Source organism: Vombatus ursinus, unplaced genomic scaffold, assembly GCF_900497805.2.
Source record: "Vombatus ursinus unplaced genomic scaffold, bare-nosed wombat genome assembly UNPS02000582.1, whole genome shotgun sequence".
In the NCBI taxonomy this organism is placed as follows: domain Eukaryota; kingdom Metazoa; phylum Chordata; class Mammalia; order Diprotodontia; family Vombatidae; genus Vombatus; species Vombatus ursinus.
This window is the reverse complement of record NW_020940360.1, coordinates 12,101,006-12,119,483: the sequence shown is the minus strand read 5'-3', so window position 1 is coordinate 12,119,483 and position 18,478 is coordinate 12,101,006. Positions and strand designations below refer to the sequence as shown.

The window sequence follows — 18,478 nt, the reverse complement described above, 5'->3', positions numbered from 1 at the left end:
CAATCAGTCAAAGAGTATGGTTATTTTTGTGACTCTGTTAAAGAGATCTTAGTTTGTTAATTCTTAAATTGGTAAGATATTCTTTACCCTCCTTATTACATCATCACTCTGGTCTTTGACTTTGTCTCTGGTCCTGAATCCCCAGAGCTAATTGGGAATATTTGCTTTGTTAGATAGACTTTGAGGAATTTCCCCTAGGGTCAGATTGGGAAGCAATAATGCCTTTTGATATGAGTGGTGTGCTTTCTTCTTTAAGGCATGGTAACCAGGGAAGCAATTTGAAGCTAAAAATAAAAATAAGTATTTGATCTATGTGTGTGGGTGGGTGGGTGATGTTCAAATACTATTCCAGACAGCCAAGAGGCTGCAGGCAAGTCATTCGACCTTGTTGAAACTTGAGTTTTCCTCATCTGTAAAATGAGGACAATGGTGCTTGTACTACCAACCTCACAGGGTTCAATTCAATTCAACAAGCATTTATTAATCACCCACCATGTAAGTGATTAATTTAGCCTGGTATCTACTATCTGAGAAAGCAGAACAGCCAGCCTGATGGGTCCAATCTCCTGTTCTCCTCCAGGCAGGAATCAAAGTCTCTCTTGGAGAGGAGTGGGCAAGATTTCTAGAGATAACTATCCATGCCTCTCTGCAAGCTGAATTTGTAAAATATTTTTTAATTTTAGTATTTTTTTTTCTGCAGTTACATGTAAAAATGATTTTAAAATTCATTTTTAAAACTTTGAGTTCCAAATCCATTATAGTCATGTTGTGCAAGACTTCTGCCTACCCTCTCCCCCAGTTTGCCCTCCCTTCTATCACCTCCCCCCTTCTCTTATTCCCTTCTCTCCTACTTTCCTGTAGGGTAAGATAGATTTCTATACCCAATTGAGTGTGTATGTTATTCCCTCTTTGAGCCAGTTCTGATGAGAATAAAGCTCACTCACTCCCTCTCACCTCACCCCTTTCCCCCTTCACTGTAAAAGCTTTTCTTTGCCTCTTTTATGTGAGATAATTTACCCCATTCTACCTATCTCTTTCTCTTAGTACAGTCCTCTCTCTCTCATTCCTTAATTTTATTTCTTAGATATCATCCCTTCATATTCAACTCACACTTGTGCCTTCTGTCTATATATAGTCCTTATAATTACCCTAATAATGAGAAAGGTCTTATGAGTTACAAATATCATCTTTCCATGTAGGAGTGGAAACAGTTTAACTTTAATAAGACCCTTGTGATTTCTCTTTCTTGTTTACGTTTTCCTGCTTTTCTTGAGTCTTGTATTTGAAAGTCAAATTTTCTATTTAGCTCTGGTCTTTTCTCAAGAATGCATGAAATTCCTTTATCTCATTGAATGTCCATTTTTTCCCTTTATGGATTATACTCAGTTTTGCTGGGTAGGTGATTCTTTTTTTAAATTTTTAATTAATTTATTTTGAATTATCAAGAATCAGTCACTTCCATAAGCTTTTGAGTTTTAAATTTTTCTCCCCAAGATGGTGCGCAATCTGATATAGGCTATACATATATATTCTTATTTAACATATTTTCACATTAGTGACGTTGTAGGTAAGAATTAGAACCAATAGGAGGAACCACCAGAAAGAGGAAATAAAACACAGCAGAAGAAAAAAAAATAGCAAATACTATACTTTGATCTTCCTTCAAACGCCATAGTTCTTTCTTTGGATGTCGATAGCATTTTCCATCTTGAGGCCTTTGGAGATGTCTTAGATCTGGGTAGGTAATTCTTTGTTGTAATCCTAGCTCCTTTACCCTCTGGAATATCATATTCTAAGCCTTCTACTCCCTTTTAATGTAGAAGCTGCTAAATCTTGTGTTATTCTGATTGTGGCTCCACCATACTTGAATTGTTTCTTTCTGGCTGCTTGCAATATTTTCTCCTTGACTTGGGAACTCTGGAATTTGGCTATAATATTCCTGGGAGTTTTCATTTTGAGAAGTGATTAGTGGATTCTTTCAATTTCTGTTTTACCCACTGGTTCTAGAATATCAGGGCAGTTTTCCTTGATAATTTCTTGAAAGATGATGTCTAGGCTCTTTTTTTGATCATGGCTTACAGATAGTTCAATAATTTTCAAATTATCTCTCCTGCATCTATTTTCCAGGTCATTTTTTTTTCCAATGAAGTATTTCACATTGTCTTCTATTTTTTCATTCTTTTGGTTTTATTTTATAATTTCTTGATTTCTCATAAAGTCATTAGCTTTAATTTGCTCCATTCTAATTTTTAAGGAATTATTTTCTTCAGTGAGCTTTTGGACCTCCTTTTCCATTTGGCCAATTCTGCTTATTAAGGCATTCTTCTCCTCATTGGCTTTTTGGACCTCTTTTAGCCATTTGGTCTAGTCTATTTTTTAAGGAGTTATTTTCTTCAGTATTTTTTGGGTCTCCTTTAGCAAGCTTGTTGACTAGTTTTTCTTGCGTCACTCTCATTTGTCTTCCAAATTTTTCCTCTTCCTCTCTTAATTGATTTGCAAAATCCTTTTCGGGCTCTTCCATGACCTGAGACCAATTCATATTTTTCTTGGAGGCTTTGGAAGTAGGAGCTTTGACTTTGTTGTCTTCTTCTGAGTGTGTGTTTTGATCTTCCTCGTCACCAATGTAAGTTTCTATAGCCATAGTTTTTTTTTTCCCATTGTTTGTTCATTTTTCCAGCCTGTTACTTGACTTTTTAACTCTTTGTTAAGTTAGGGCTCTGCTTCCAGGGTAGAGGGTTCACTGTCTCAAGTTTCAGGTTGTTGTGTAGCTATTTCCAGAGATGCTTCTAGAGACCTGTAAGTTTTTAGTTCTTCTAAGCTGGTATGATCTAAGTTTACTCCTCCCCTGGTCTGTGAGTGACCACAAGCACTCTTTTCTGCCCTAGAACTGTGAAGAGTGTCCCCCTCTCCACTGCTGCCACAAGCTCTGTTATGCTAGTGCTCCTCCTTGCCCCAGGACTGTCACTCAGGACTGCGACCCATACAAGTATGGGCTAAGCAACAGAGTCCTGCCTCAGTACTAGCAAAGAGACCCCTGCAATTTCCTTTTGACCTTTTCGATCCCCTTACTGTCTGTGGGGTCAGAGCTCCACCCCCCTGCCGCACCCCTCCAGGATGTTAAGTCTTTCAAAGTTGTTTATCTTTATAATATTGCTGTATAAATTGTTCTGGTTTGAGTTCCCTTTGCTCTGAATCAGCTCATACAAGCCTTTTCAGGTTTCTCTGACTCTATCTATTCATTATATTCATATACTGTAATTTCTTCAACCCTTTTGCAAGTTGATGAGTACTCCCTTAGTTTTTTGTTCTTTGCTACAAAAATTGCTGATACAAATTTTGTACATATGGCTCCTTTTCCTCTTTCTTTGATCTTGGAATTGAAGATTCAAAAAGCCTGCACAGTTTGGCAACTTTTTGGGGCCTAGTTCCAAACTACTTTCCAGAGTGGCTGTGCTAATTTAGAACTCCACCAACATTGCATCAATATACATTCTTTCTTGCAGTCCCTCCAACATCTGTTATTTTCATTTTTTTCATCTTTGCTGTTCTGTTGGTTGTGAGGTAGAGCCTCAGAGTTGTATTACTTTGCATTTCTTTATCAGTGATTAGTATGATTTTTTTTCTTACAGTTGTTAATAACTTGGATTTCTTTCTTGGTGAATTGCTTGTTCATATCTTTTGATATTTGTTATTTGGGGAATAAAGGCCATTGCATCCTAACTCCTTTTTTTCTGAACTTATCTTCTTTAAGTTTAGTGCATTATACTGTATATAATCTTTACTTCCTTATCAGATATAGATTAAGAAGGCATGGCTATGGCCCAGCAAGGTTCTTGTCATTTTTACTTCAAGAGCTAGTTCTTCATTAGTGATTAGAATCAAGTGCAGAATAGCTATACCCCATGTTACTTTGATCCTCTGAGAAATCAAAGTCAATAATATTCCCTGTTCTCTTTCTTTTCTTTTAAGTAGAGACTTATAGCAGCTGTTCAGAGAGTTGATGCCTCTTTCAGAACTATATCTTCTTTGCCAGATTTGTGTATGGTATTGGTAACTCATTGAGTTTTTTTACCTGGCTTGGTGGCTTGTAGCGTATTTTTAACACTATATTCTATTTTTGCCTCCTTTGATCCCAGTCTAAATGCCCATCATCATATCTTTTCCCTTAGGTTTGTGGATTTTCAGATAGGTTAGTTTCTTGATGTATGTTATTCTACCTCTTCTATTACTTTGAGTTAGCTGTGCCCTCCATTTCTTTATTCCAGTCATGATATTTACCATTTCACATTAAAATCTCTAGTTCAGTTAAGGATTTAAGCCTTTGTAGACACTTTACATAGTTCACTGTTTATTAACCATAATCCATGTATTGTTGTAGATATATATGAACACATTGAATCATTTCTATCTCTTTTATTGCTCCTTGTGGATTACTGAGTATTCTACTCCTGTTTTTCTTCCTGTGTCATAGCTCTAGCTGTCTGATATATAGTTTAGTATTTGTGTCTGGACTTTTTTTCTTCCTATTCCTTTTTTTTTTTTTACTTTACAATACCCTCTTGATTAGATCAGTCAGTCCCCAAACGTATTTTTTCTAGCCTTTATTGGCTATACATAATCCTTGACCAAAAGCCCTTAATTTGTTTTTTCTTAGGCTATAGTTCAAAAAGTCAAATTCTGGTCTTCAACACCATCTTTTTAGCCAACTGTTCACTTCTAATGTCCCCTTTAATTGGCATCAGTGAAGAGAATACCATCTGTGTTCCTAAATCCTGCAGTTTCCTTCCCAGAACTTTATAGTTCTTTAGTGGTTCTTTCCAGATTTCTTCTCATTTGTTCTTTCAAGAATCACCAGTAGTGGCTAGAAGTAGTTATCATGTTTGAAAAGTCTTGACTTTCTGTTATACCCTGCATGTAGACCTTGAAAACATAGCAGGGAAAAATAACAGATTAATCTCAATAGTGGCCCAAGAAAAGAAGCTAGATATAATACAAAACACATGACATTCGATACAAAAAAATTAGGCAAATGAGGGAGGACCTGGTATCAACAAAGAAAGCCCTATCAGGAAAAATGCTGCAAAATTAATTGGTAACAAAAATCAATTTGAAGGAAGGTTTGAATTAAGAAATGGAATAAGTGACAACATTCTGAGGCTGAACGTCTGATCAGTAGAAGAAGCCAAAAAAAAGTATCAAGGGGAAATTCACTTGAAAAAATGCCTTGAAAAGTATATAAGCAAAGACTAGAAGAAATAAATTAACAGACACTTATTAAACACCTAACATGTGCCAAGCTGCTATGTTTAAGTGCAGGAGATGTAAACACAAAAACAAACTATTCTCTGCCCTCAAAGAGTTAACATTCTAATGGGTAAAACAACATTCACGTATATAGACACATACAAGAAACACACGAAGTACAAACCAGATAAACTTAGAGAGGGGAAAACTGTTAACAGATGTTAGAGTTAGGGGAGGGTAGGTGGACCAGGAAAGACTTCATGTAGAAGACATGGGAGAGGTAATCTAATGATCTTTGAATTCCCTAAAAAATGAAAAGATCATTTCTAATCATTTTTCAGGAAATCACTTAAATTTTTTTGGAACTAGTAATATCAAAGGACTGTCTATAGATTGATAAAATTCACTGGGTGCTGTTAGAGGTCAGCCCATCTAGATTCAGTGTACCCAAAAGATTGTCATTAAATTTCAGAACTTCATTGATAATGAGATCTTAGAAGTGCCTAAGAAGAAAAAACATCATTTATCAAATGATAACTGATGTCCAATTTGGAATGCCCTGATTATTCACTGGTCAGGCGAAAATAGAGAAATAAACTAGGTATTTTTAAAGTTGGAGAATGTATAGAAAAGTAATATAATGGAATACTAATTGTACTACATAAGATATGATGAATTTAAAAAATTCAGGAAACTACATGAAGACACATGAAATAATAAAGAATGAAGAAAAGCAGAACCAAAAGAACAATATACACATTGCAACTAAGTGGTTAAAATGCATCAGTAACAGTAAAAAAAAAAATACATTATGAATACTAGAGGAATAAAAAAAGGATAATGAAATCAAGAAAGATGTGAATAAAAACATATACACATCTTTTGAGATAGTCTAAAGAATCAGTAAATGTCAGAAGTTTATAAACCCCAGTGTAATCATTTAAAGTTTCTTTTTTGGTTTATTTTATCTTTCATGTATATTTATTTTCTTAATTGTGATTTTAAATATTTGAATATATATCAATAACAGTAAAAAATACAGATTATATGAATACTAGAGGAACAAAAAAAGGATAATGAAATATAGAAAGATGTGAGTTAAACCTTATGTACATATCTTTTGAGATAATCTGAAGAATCAGTAAACACCAGAAGTTTATAAACTTCAGTGTAATCATTTAAAATTTCTTTTTTTGGTTTTATCTTTCATGTGTATTTATTTTCTTAATTGTGTTTTTGTTTAAATATTTGAATATCTGTACATGTATAAGTAAATTATAATAAAATATATGTTAAAAAAAGATGCAACTTCATCTTATTTGTCAAAGGTAACAACATCAATATGAAGTTATAAGGGAGACGGCTTTTTCTTTTTGCTATGGTACTCCTTTGATCTTTTCTCTCATGAGCTCTCTAAAGTACACGTATTTTATTTTACGCAAAGGAGTTGAGAGGGTCTAGTTTGTATAAACAGTGATTGAGAATTAGGGAGTGATGGCCAAAGCATACAGAGAGGACTCCTTCTGTTAGCCTTTGGGAGGGGAGGTATGTAGATAGTATTTATGAGTATATTTTCATCTCAATTTCTTAATTTGCCAAAGCATTGATAATGATGTCAGCATTGCAAAGAGGTTGATTATTGCTCTTATGAACTTCCATTTTTATTTCCCTGATTACATTTAAAGCTAGTTTTGTTTCATAGATTTTTTTTTTTAACTAATGCCAGATTGCTTATTGGATTACAGTAGCTTAACTGCAGCATAAACATGGACTTTCCTTTCAGTAACTAGATTCCAGGAACATTCAGTATTTGTATGATATTGGAGGATTCTCTGTCTACCTTATTATCATGACATGTCCAAGATACTCTTGGTATGGAATATATTAACATTTTATTCACTTCTTAGTTGATAAACTGCTTAAAAATGTTTAGAGGACCAAGAGTCTAGTTCTGATTTCTCTGCTGTTAACGTCAAATGATGTTGGCTTAACTACTTAACGTGCCATTGGCCCTGTTCTACTCTACAAATATGTATTACAGTGCTCCAAGAGTACTTTGAATACAGCCAGGTCCCGATTATGGCCAAATAATCCACAGAAGTGATCACATTGTTTGAGTTCAAATTAAATTATTTGATTTCAAGCTACATATTTTCATTGGGCTGGAACCAGTTACTATATTTTACATAATCATAACTTTGAATAGTACAAATTCAAATACAAGTAGCCATTTCAAAGGGATTCATTCTTTCTACTAATCACCTAGCTGTATTTATAGAAAAGTACAAAACAAAAATAAGAATACACATATTCTTTATAGTTCACATGTAAGAGTTAAAGGATATGAAAATATAATTCTAAAGAAAAAAGTAGAGCAATCCAGATCAGGTCCAGGGGAGTGGTTAAAATTTGGACAAAATTACCTATCAGTCTTTTATTGTCTTATGAATCTATGTTTTAAATTTTAATAATTTTTTTTCTCTTTTAATTAAAGGGTGCCATTTTCTTGGAAGGTGTGACAGTTAAAGGTGTAACCCAAGTAACAACTCAACCAAAGTTAGGAGAGATACAGCAAAAGTGTCATCATTTCTGTGGCTGGGAAGGGTAATGGACATTTTAAAGTATTTCACCCTTCTTATTTCTGCAGCACTTATTAGTGGAAGCATTGGAATAATTTTTTTTTTTTTTTTACAGTTGATGTTTACATTTTTATTTAGAGCAATTAAAAATAAATTAAATGAGAATGTTATCGTATTATTTGATATCCAAAGTTTGCCTCTTAGGCAAAATGAAAAGAATAACCTGGCAACTAAAGCAAAATTTCATCACCCACAGGGCAAAATCAAAGAAGTTAATTGTAGCTCAGTGCTTAGTACTAATAGTTTATTTCCTTTTCCAATCCTATTGTGTTGGGCAACTGGAAGAGCCAGATTCATCATTTTCTTGCATGGGAAGAGGGGAATTAATGGACATATATCCTTCTATATAGTCAGACATCTGGGATTGTCATATTCAAGTATGTCCCAGCCACCTACCTTTAAAATTATCCTAGGTTTAAATTGATTACATCTGAAAAGAGAATCAGAACCCATTTCTGTATTTCACTACTGTCAGTGACAGATAATTGTAGTAGTAATTGTTATTGGTGAAGTGGATTTGCTCTTTGTTAAAACTTAAGTTAAGCACATGGTTCCTGAGTTTATCTTAAGACCTCTTGTCATTGCCTTGTAGAAGTCAAATAGATTAACTAAAAATAATTGTAACTAAAAGATGAAAATGATAACAATAAATAGCATTGGTTTTTATACTGTGTACAGTCTTGGCTAGTACACCTTTATCTTGACTTTCAGTATTCCTGTTTCACTACTTCTGGGTATCTTTTGAATAGAGACTTTCAAAACCAGTTGATTTTGTCAGATTGGCTAAATGTGATATAAACATATGGGATCTGGAATAAAATTCATTATTATTTCTAATGTAAGCCAGTATTTGAATTTTTTTTAAAGTAGAAGACTCATAAACAAACCTATTTTAGTATTTCATCCTCAAATTTTAGTTTTTTATAATTACTCCTTTAATTTTGGAAACACCAGTTTGGAACTCTTGGTAATTTGTACTCTGAAATCCTAAATATGATAAACTCTTGTCATGTTATTCTCATAGTAGAGTTAAGACATTGAGAAGGAAGGGACTCATGCAAGGTTGATCTAAGAAATCCATTGTTTTGTACTGATACCTGCCATAAAATAATAATATTTTTTTCTTCTTTTAGGTCTGGATTCCCTGGAGCACAGCCTGTTTCCATGGACAAGCAAAATATTAAATTGCTTGAGCAGAATCCATATAAAGTAAGCTGGAAAGCAGATGGTACTCGGTAAGTTTGGCTTCTAAAATAGTTTATACAAATCACCCTAATGCTCAAAGAAAATTACGTTGTTGTTCGGGAAAGTTTGCACCCTTGAGAGTGTGAATTTTTGCCTTTATACACCAGAAACGTGTTTCAGGTCTCTTGAAAATATTTAATTTCTGTTATGATAATTTATTCTGGCATTATGCAATCATGCCTTCAAAATTTTTTGTTTGCAGTATTCATCAGTTTAGTATAATCCTACATGTTAATTTTGTTAATCTTCTGTACTTAACTACATTTTTACTGTGTTTAAGGCTTTCTGTTTAATTTTAGATAATAATTTTCCAACATACCTAAAAGTTAAATAATTTCCTGTTAAGGTTAATTTAACTTTAATCAATAATTACTGAGTATGATTAAAGGTTAAGTCATGTGTTGTCAGTTTTATTATCCAAAAAATAATCACCTTTCTTGAATGGTGGCTCTTTTTTTCTTCCTTTTTACCACTTTTAATCCTTTGCAAGGTTGTATCTCCTCATATAAATATTCTCTGAAGAGTGTTATTTTGTCCTCACTGCTAAAGATTGGCTCCAATGGAACGTAATGCCTCTTCTTCTACTATTCTTTACTCATTTTGTGTTTTTTATATTGTTCATTTTTAGTCAGTTTTTCTATGTGAATTAGAATTATTCTTCTGATAGAGGGTGAAAAGATTTGCATTTTTAGGTGTTGCATAACTTTTTCTCTTTACTTCTCATCCCCTCTTCCCCCAAATAAGAGAAAAGTTACCTTTAAAAATGTGGAGGGTGTATTTTTTGTCTCCTTGAGTGCTTATTTTGAATGATTGTGTGGAGTGTTGCTATTTGAGTCCTTATTTTGTTGCCATTTTATTTCTTTAAAATATTTTGATTGTTTTAGTAGGTGATAAGTAAACACATCGCTTATTATATAGTCTAGTTAACTTGTGTTGACTTTAGATAGTAGGTGTGGAAAAATAGAGTGGGAGGATGTGGATTTTTCAATTTGGCATCATAAAGATAAACATTTAAGTGTACCTTTCTGTCTCCTTTTAAGTGAGCTATATTTTTGATTATGATAGATGATTTTTTTTATTCTAGGGCTTGTGTAAAGACATTTTTTCCCTTAATTAATTGAGCTCCTTTGGGGAGGCCCAACTTCCCTTTGTGGCCCTCTCCAACTTTGAGATTCTGTGCTTCTTATAAGGACAATTTCCATGATATTTATTTAAGGAATATTCAGATGACTGAATCTTGATTACTAGGAGGCTTTACTACACTTTTAGTTTTGAATTTAGTTGATGTTCATTACCTTCTCCAATTTAGGCCTTAGATTAAAAATAAACCTGTAGTGATCTGTACCTTTTGGACTTCTTCTGTGTCTTGTGCAGGCAGTCTGTAATTACTCTTGGATACCCTGTTTGTTATTGTGGCAAAATTATAAAGCCCTTTTAATTGGTCTTTAACTCTCCTCTACACCCTTTCACTTTGGTTCCAAAATAATTTATTCTTTTCCTAGTGCTATCATAAGGTCTGCTAGTGGCTTAGAGCCTTTTTTGGTGGTTCTGTGCCTAGTCAAGGCCCCGTGCTGTAGACTTTATTCATATTACCTCCCAACAAAACTTATGGGAGAATGACTAGCTATCTTGCCTCTTTCTGTGAGCTCTAAGGTGTTTTAACCTCAAAATAGCCTGAAAATTTATTAGAAATAGCAAACCATTCATTGGAATAGCAGTTAATTACAAATCATATTTAGATATAACCCAATTATTCCTGCAGTCACTTTATAGAAAGTCTGTTATAGGTAGCAGGAAAAAGACCTGCTAGTAGTGAGTATACTTATTGTCCTTATTTCACAGCTGCTGAACTGATCTGCACTCTGGTAATGATCTTTTTTGCCTTTAGGGGTCTCTGATACTGAATGTATATGGAAAGGGCATGAATGGAGCAGTGCTAGACAGTTATGAGTCTTGAGGATATGGGGTTGTTCTGGTCAAGACTGGGAAATAATAGTGTGACTTGAGTGACAATTTAAATGTTTTTCTAGTGGATTACAAAATCTTTGTAACGGGGTGTTTTCTAAAAATCAGTCAATCATATATTTAGTAAGTACCATAAAAGTAATATCAAACAATGTAGGAATTAAAAGGAAAGCAAAATAATGATCACATCAATTTAGTTGCATAGGAGGTTGAGCTCTGGAATTATCCGCCCTCCAAAACCAAATTTATGCCAAAGTTGGGTTAATATAACAATCTTTGTACTATTTTTTGAAAAAAAACTTTTTAGAATAAAACTTCACAAACATTTGTAAAAATTTTGGCTTAGCTTTATTTTTCAGTTGGAGGATTTTTCCGTTTAATTACTAACTGAATACTTTTGATTTTCAAAATTAGAGTAATAGATTCATAGACTGTTAGAGCTAAAAGGGACTTGAGAGATCATCTCAAGACTCTTGCAAGAATATTTTCAAACTTTCCTCTTTATTATCTTTTGCCTTAGAGGAATTTGTGTCATATACCCACATTTACATTAATAGTTTGCACTGTAGATGGTCAGTCAGTAAGCATTTATGAAATGCCAGTATGTGTCAGGCACTGTGTTAAGTGCTGGAGATAAAAGAAAGTCCTTCTCTAAAGGATTTTATGATCTGATGGAAGACAAGCAAATAGCTATGTACAACTATATACAGGGTAATTGTTGTGTATTTTGTGGTTAGATTTATCTAATTCTGAGAGGGGAAGGTTGAAGTCCCCCAGTAGTATAGTTTTGTTATCTATTTCTTCCTGTATCTCCCTTAACTTCTCCTTTAAGAATTTGGATGCTATACCACTTGGTGCATATATGTTTAGTAATGATATTATTTCGTTATCTCTGGTACCTTTTTACCAGAATGTAGTTTCCTTTCTTATCTCTTTTAGTTAGATCTCTTTTTGTTTTTGCTTTGTCTGAGGTCAGAGTTGCTACCCCTGCTTTTTTTTTACTTCAACTGAAGCATAATATATTCTGGTGCAGCCTTTTACCTTTACTCTGTGTGTATCCCTTTGCTTCACATGTGTTTCTTGTAAACAACATATTGTAGGATTATGGTTCTTAATCCACTCTGCTATCCTTTTCTGTTTTATGGGAGAGTTCATCCCATTCACATTCACAGTTATGATTACTATCTGTGTCTTTCTCTCCATCCTATCTCCCCCACCATTTATGCTTTTCTCTCTCCTTTTTCCCTTTCCCTCCTTGGTAGAGTTTTCCTTTTGACCACTGCCTTCCCTCAGTCTGCCCTCCCTTCTATTAGCCCCCTCCCTTTTCTTCCCCTTTACCCTTTCTACTTCTTCCCTCCCTTTTATTCACCCTCTTCTCTTTTCCTTTTTCCTTCCTACTTCCTGTAGGGTAAGTTAGATTTCTATACCTAACTTATTATGTTATTCCCTCTTTGAACCAAATCTGATGAGAGTAAGGTTTAAACAATGTTCATCTCTCTCCCTTCTTTCCCTGTACTGTCATCTATCTTTGTAGGGATATAAACAGGTTGCCCTTATTAATAATATATTTTTTTTTCTTTCCTCTTTACCTTTTTGAGTCTTGTATTTGAAGGTCAAATTTTCTGTTGAGCTCTGGTCATTTCATCAGGAAGATTTGGAAGTCCCCTATTTTGTTGAATGTCAACTTCCCTGAAAGATTATGCTTAGTTTCACTGGGTAGTTGATCCTTGGTTGTAATCCAAGCTCCTTTGCCTTGTGTATTTCATATCCTTCGATCTTTTAATGTAGAAGCTACAAGGTCCTGTGTAATCGTGACTGTGGTTCCATGATATTTAAATTGTTTCTTTCTGGCTGTTTGCAGTATTTTCTTTTTGATATGGTAATTTTAGAATTTGGCTACAATATTCTTTGGCATTTTCAATTTGGGACCTCTTTCAGGAGGTGACCAGTGGATTTTTTTGATGGCTAATTTACCCTCTGGTTCGACGACCTCAGGGCAGTTTTCTTTGATGATTTCTTGAAGGATGTTGTCTAGGCCCTTTTTTTATCATGGTTTTCAGGTAGACCAGTAATTTTTAAATTGTCCCTCCTGTATTTGTTTTCCAGGTCAGTTGTATTACCAATGAAGTATTTTACGTTTTCTTCTATTTTTTTATTCTTTTGTTTCTGTTTGACTGATTCTTGTTTTCCCATAGAGTCATTAGCTTCCACTTGCCCCATCTAATTTTTAATGAGTTGTTTTCTTCTGTTAGATTTTGTACCTCCTTTTCCAGTTGGCCCATTTTATTTTTTAAGGAGTGCTCTTTAGTGAGTTTTTGTGCCTCCTTTTCTATTTGGCCAATTCTACTTTTTAAAGACTTGTTTTCTACAGTTAATTTTTTTCCTTCCTTTTCCAAGCTATTGACCCTCTCTTGCATACCTCTCATTTCTTTTCCCAATTTTTCTTCTACCTCTCTTATTTGACTTTTAAAATCCTTCCTGAGCTCTTCGAAGAAGGCTTTTTGGGCTTGAGGCCAGTTCATATTCCCCTTTGAGGTTTCGGACGTGGGTATATTGACAATATTGTCCTCTTCTGAATTTGTGCCTTGATTTTCCCTTTCCCCAAAATAAGAATCTATGTTCATTTTCCGTTTCTGCTTTTTGTTCATGGTGTTTGTCTATTTCCTGACTTTAAAAAAAAAATGTTGAGTTCTCCTGCTAGAGCAAAGGGGGCACTTACCCACAATTCTTTTCCTGTTTACCTGGGCCTTGCACTTGAATGTTTGGCTCCTGCTTGTCCAGGCCTTGCACAGCGATGTTTTGCTGCTGGTAGATGTCTATCAGCCTGGAGCTTTGCTTTCTGGAGTTGTGCTTTGCAGAGTTGTGTGGAGGTACAGGGTGGTTTTGCTGTTAGAGAGCGCCTTAGCCCATGGTGGTTTTCTGAGCTGGTGTCTACTAGTTCCCTTGCCTGTGTTGAGGCTCTCAGGGGGTCCTGGTGTTGACATTTGCCTGTTCCATCAACTTGGGTCTCAGGATTTCCCCCTGGTATGCTGAAGTGGGACTTGCCGCTGGCTTGCTGAGATGCTTCCAGCCCTGTACTGCTCCCCTTCCCCCAGAGCTAGAGGGACCTTTACTGTTAGTCCCCCAAGCTTTCTGGGCTGCAAGACTGCAGCATTGTCTTTTTGCTGGCTTAGGGTTTTTCCTGGGTTTTCAGAGGTCAATGAGAGAGGGTGAGAGTGACTTACTTTTTTTTTTTTAATATTTACTTTTATTTTTTAAATTTTTTTGACTTTTAACATGTGTTTTTAAAACTTTGGGTTACAAATTTTCTCCCTCCCTCCCCACCCACCCTCATTGAAAAGGCAAGCATCTCGATACAGTTTATAGATGTGCAGTCATGCAAAACACTTCCATAGTAGTCCTGTTGTAAAAAACTAAATATATTTCCCTCCTCCTATCCTACCCCCTATTTATTCTGTTCTCTCTTTGAACCTGTTCCTCCGCAGAAGTGTTTGCTTTTGATTATCCCCTCCCCCAATCTGCCCTCCCCTCTATCAACCCCTGTTCTCTTGTCCTCTCCCCCCCTTTTTCCTGTAGGGTAAGATTGATTTCCATACCCCATTGTGTATGTTATTCCCTCCTTAAGCCAAATCCTATGAGAATAAGATTCATTCATTCCCTCTCACCTTCCCTCATTTCCCCTGCACTGTAAAAACCTTTTCTTGTCTGTTTCATGTGAGATATTTTACCTCATTCTATTTCTTCCTTTCTCCTTCTCCCAGTATAATCTTCTGTCACCCCTTAATTTTATTTTCCAGATATCACCCCTTCATCTTCAACTCACCCTGTGCCCTTTTATCTATCTATCTATCTATACATACATATAATTTTTTCCCTCCTACTACCCTAATACTGACAAAGGACTCATGAGTTACAAGTATCATCCTTCCCTGCAGGAATGTAAACAGTTCAGCCTTAATAAGTCTCTTATGATTTCTCTTTCCTGTTTACCTCTTCCATGTTTCACTTGAGTCTTGTATTTAAAGGTCAGATTTTCTATTCAGCTCTGGTCTTTTCCACAGGAATGCCTGAAAGTCCCCTATTTCATTGAATGACTATTTTTTACCCTGAAGGATTATACTCAGTTTTGCTGGGTAGGTGATTCTAGGTTGTAGTCCTAACTCCTTTGCCTTCTGGAATATCATACTCCCTGCCCTCCGGACCCTTAATGTAGAAGCTGCTAAATCTTGTGTTATCCTGATTGTGTTTCCACAGTACTTGAATTATTTCCTTCTGGCTGCTTGCAATATCTTCTCCTTGACTTTGGAATTCTGAAATTTGGCTACAATATTCCTAGGAGTTTTCCTTTAGGTATCTCTTTCAGGAGGTGATTGATGGATTCTTTCAATTTCTATTTTGCCCTCTGGTCTAAAATATCAGGGCAGTTTTCCTTGATAATGTCTTGAAAGATGATGTCTAGGTTCTTTTTTTGATCATAGCATTCAGATAGTCCAATAATTTTTTAATTTCTTTCTCCTGGATCTATTTTCTAGGTCAGTTGTTTTTCCAATGAGATATTTCACATTTTCTTCTATTTTTTCATTCCTTTGGATTAGTGTTACAGTGCCTTGATTTCTCAAACTGTCCCTATCTTCCAATTTCTTCATTCTAATTTTTAAGGAAGTGTTTCCTTCAGTAATCTTTTGGACTGCATTTTCCATTTGGCCAATTTTGCTTTTTAGGGCATCCTTCTCATTGGCTTTTTGGACCTCTTTTGCCATTTGGATTAGGCTGTTTTTTAAGGTGTTATTTTCTTCAGTATTTTTTGGGGTCTCCTTTAGCATCACTCTCAGTTTTTCCTCTACTACTTTTACTTGCTTCTCAAAATCCTTTTTGAGCTCTTCCATGGCCTGGGACCAATTCATATTTTTCTTGGAGGCTTTGGATGTAGGAGCTTTGGTTTCGTTGTCTTCTTCTGGTTCTATGTTTTGATCTTCTTTGTCATCAAAGTAAGATAATATAGTCTGACCCTTTTTGCTCTGCTTGCTCATGATCTCGGCCAATTTCTTGAGTTATAAACTCTTTGTTAAGGTAGGAGTCTGTCCCCAGTGTGGAGAATGTACTGTCCCAAGCTTCAGGGGTTTCGTGCAGCTGTTTTCAGAGATACTTCTAGGGACCTGTAAATTTTCAGTTCTTCTGAGGTGCTATGATCAAGGGCGTAGTGTTTACTCCTTTCCTGGTCTGTGCTGTGGTCTGAGTACTCTTTTCTGTCTTGAAACTGTGAGGAGGGTTTCCTCTCCACAACCACTACAAGTTTCACTACGCCAGCGCTCCTCCTGGTTCCAGGACTGCCACCCAGAACTGTGACCCAGATCCAAGCATGGGCAAAACAAGAGAGTCCTGCACTGGCAGAGAGATCCCTGCAATCCCCCTCTGATCAGCCACTTGATTCCCCCTCAGTCTGTGGGCCAGAAGCTCAGGAGGCAGTCACCACCCCAGGGCCAAGCTTGGGGAATGGGCCTGGAACCCCACCGTCCTTCTCTCTCTCCCCACAGACACAGACTTCCACTGACCTTCTAAGTTGTCTTTGGCATTTGTGGGTTGAGAAGTCTAGAAACTTCCATAGCTGCCTGTGATTCAGCCCCCTGAGGCCTGCTCCAGGGTCTCTGCAGTCTGCGCGCCCATGCCAAACTGCGCTCCTCTCCTTGCTCCTCTCCCCGCCAAGGTACCTTTCTGATCAACCTTCCAGGCTGTCTTTGGCTGGAAATTTGTTTCACTCTGTCTTTTTGTGGTTTCTGCTGCTTTAGAATTTTTTAGAGCTATTTTTTATAGGTATTTGGAGGGGTTTGGGGGAGAGCTCAAGCAAGTCACTGCTTTTACTCCGCCATCTTGGCTCTGCCCTTGAGAGCGACTTACTTCTTACTCCACCATCTTGGCTCCAGGAAGTGGAATGGCCTTGGCCTTTTTAAGCTAAGGTCTATTCCAGGTCTCAGTTTGACAGAAGCAAAACGTATTCAGTGATTAAGGCTAGGTCTGTCCAGGGTAATTGGAGGTAATCAACAGAGCTAAGGCACTAGAATTCAGGGGGCTTAGGAAGGGCTTTCTGTAGAAGGTAACATTTTAGCTGGGACTTAAAGGAAGTCAGGGAAGAAAGGAGGAGGAAGACAATTCCAGGCATGGAAAACAGTCAGTGAAAATGCCTGGAGTTGGGAGATGGAGTATTTGTAGAATAACAAGGATGCTTAATGTCAATGAATTGGCAGATTATGTGAGGGGAGGGGTGTGAAGAAGACTGGAAAGGTAGGAGAGCTTTGTATATTAAACAGGATTTTATATTTGATCTTTCAGATGTTAGGGAAGCAATGGTGTTTATTGAATGGGGGAGGGTCTTATAGTTAGATCTGCACTTTAGGATGATCAGTGACAGCTAAGTAGAAGATGGCCTGGAATGGGGAGAGACTTGTGGCAGGGAGACCAATTAGAAGGCTGTTACAGTATTCCATGTGAGGGGTGGTCAGGGCATGTATTAGGATGGTGACTATAATGAATGGAGAGAAGAGGACATAGGAGAGATATTGTGAAGGTAGAAATGATGAGATTTGACTACCGATTGGTATGTGGAGTGAGAGATTTTGGGAAATCTAGGATGTCATGAGCTTGGGGGACTGGGAATATGGTGATACTCTTGATAGTAATAGGAAAGTTAGGAGGAGGGGAGGATTTAGGCAGAAAGATGATGAGTTCGATTTTGGACGTGTTGAATTTCAAATTTCTACAGGATGTGCAGTTCAAGATGTTTAATTGACAGTTGGAGATAGAAGAGTGGAGGTCAGCAGAGAGCTTAGGGATGGATAAGTAGATTTGAGAATCGTCAAGCATAGAGATGGTCCATGGGAGCTGGTGACATTACCAATTAAAATAGTATAGAGGGAAAAGAGAAGAGGACCCAGGACAGAGCCCTGGGGATGCTCAAAGCGGGTGTAGCCTGGATGAAGATCTGGCAAAGGAGACTGAGAAGGAGCAAGTCAGATAGGTAGGAGAAGAACTAGGAGAGACTAGTGTCAGGAAGACCTAGAGGGAAGAGAATACCAAGGAGAAGAGGGTGATCAACAATATCGAGGCTAAAGAGAGATCAAGAAGGATGATGATTGAGAAAAAACCATGGATTTGGCCATTAAGAGATTATTAGTAACTCTGGAGAGAGTAGAGTAGTTTTGACTGAATTAAAGTAAGAAGCTAGCCTGTAGAGAGAGAGTTAAGAGCATTAGAGGAAAGGTAGTGAAGGTGTCTATTGCAGATAGCCTTCTCAAAGAGCTTAGTCGTAAATGGAGAGAGACATGGGACAAAGCTAGTGAAAATATGAAGTGAAGGTTTTTTGGAGGATGACAAACGTGAGCTGTGGAAGC

The 18,478-nt window shown here is 36.4% G+C and overlaps 1 protein-coding gene across 1 annotated transcript in view; it reads left to right on the top strand.

Annotated features, from left to right (window-relative positions):
• The window catches only part of RNGTT (RNA guanylyltransferase and 5'-phosphatase), a 337,641-nt gene that overhangs the window by 29,436 nt on the left and 289,727 nt on the right, over window positions 1-18,478 (top strand). The window contains exons 7-8 of the mRNA XM_027856106.1: window positions 7,739-7,848; window positions 9,017-9,118. Coding sequence (XP_027711907.1) covers window positions 7,739-7,848; window positions 9,017-9,118 — 212 coding nt within the window. The remainder of the gene's footprint in view (window positions 1-7,738; window positions 7,849-9,016; window positions 9,119-18,478) is intronic.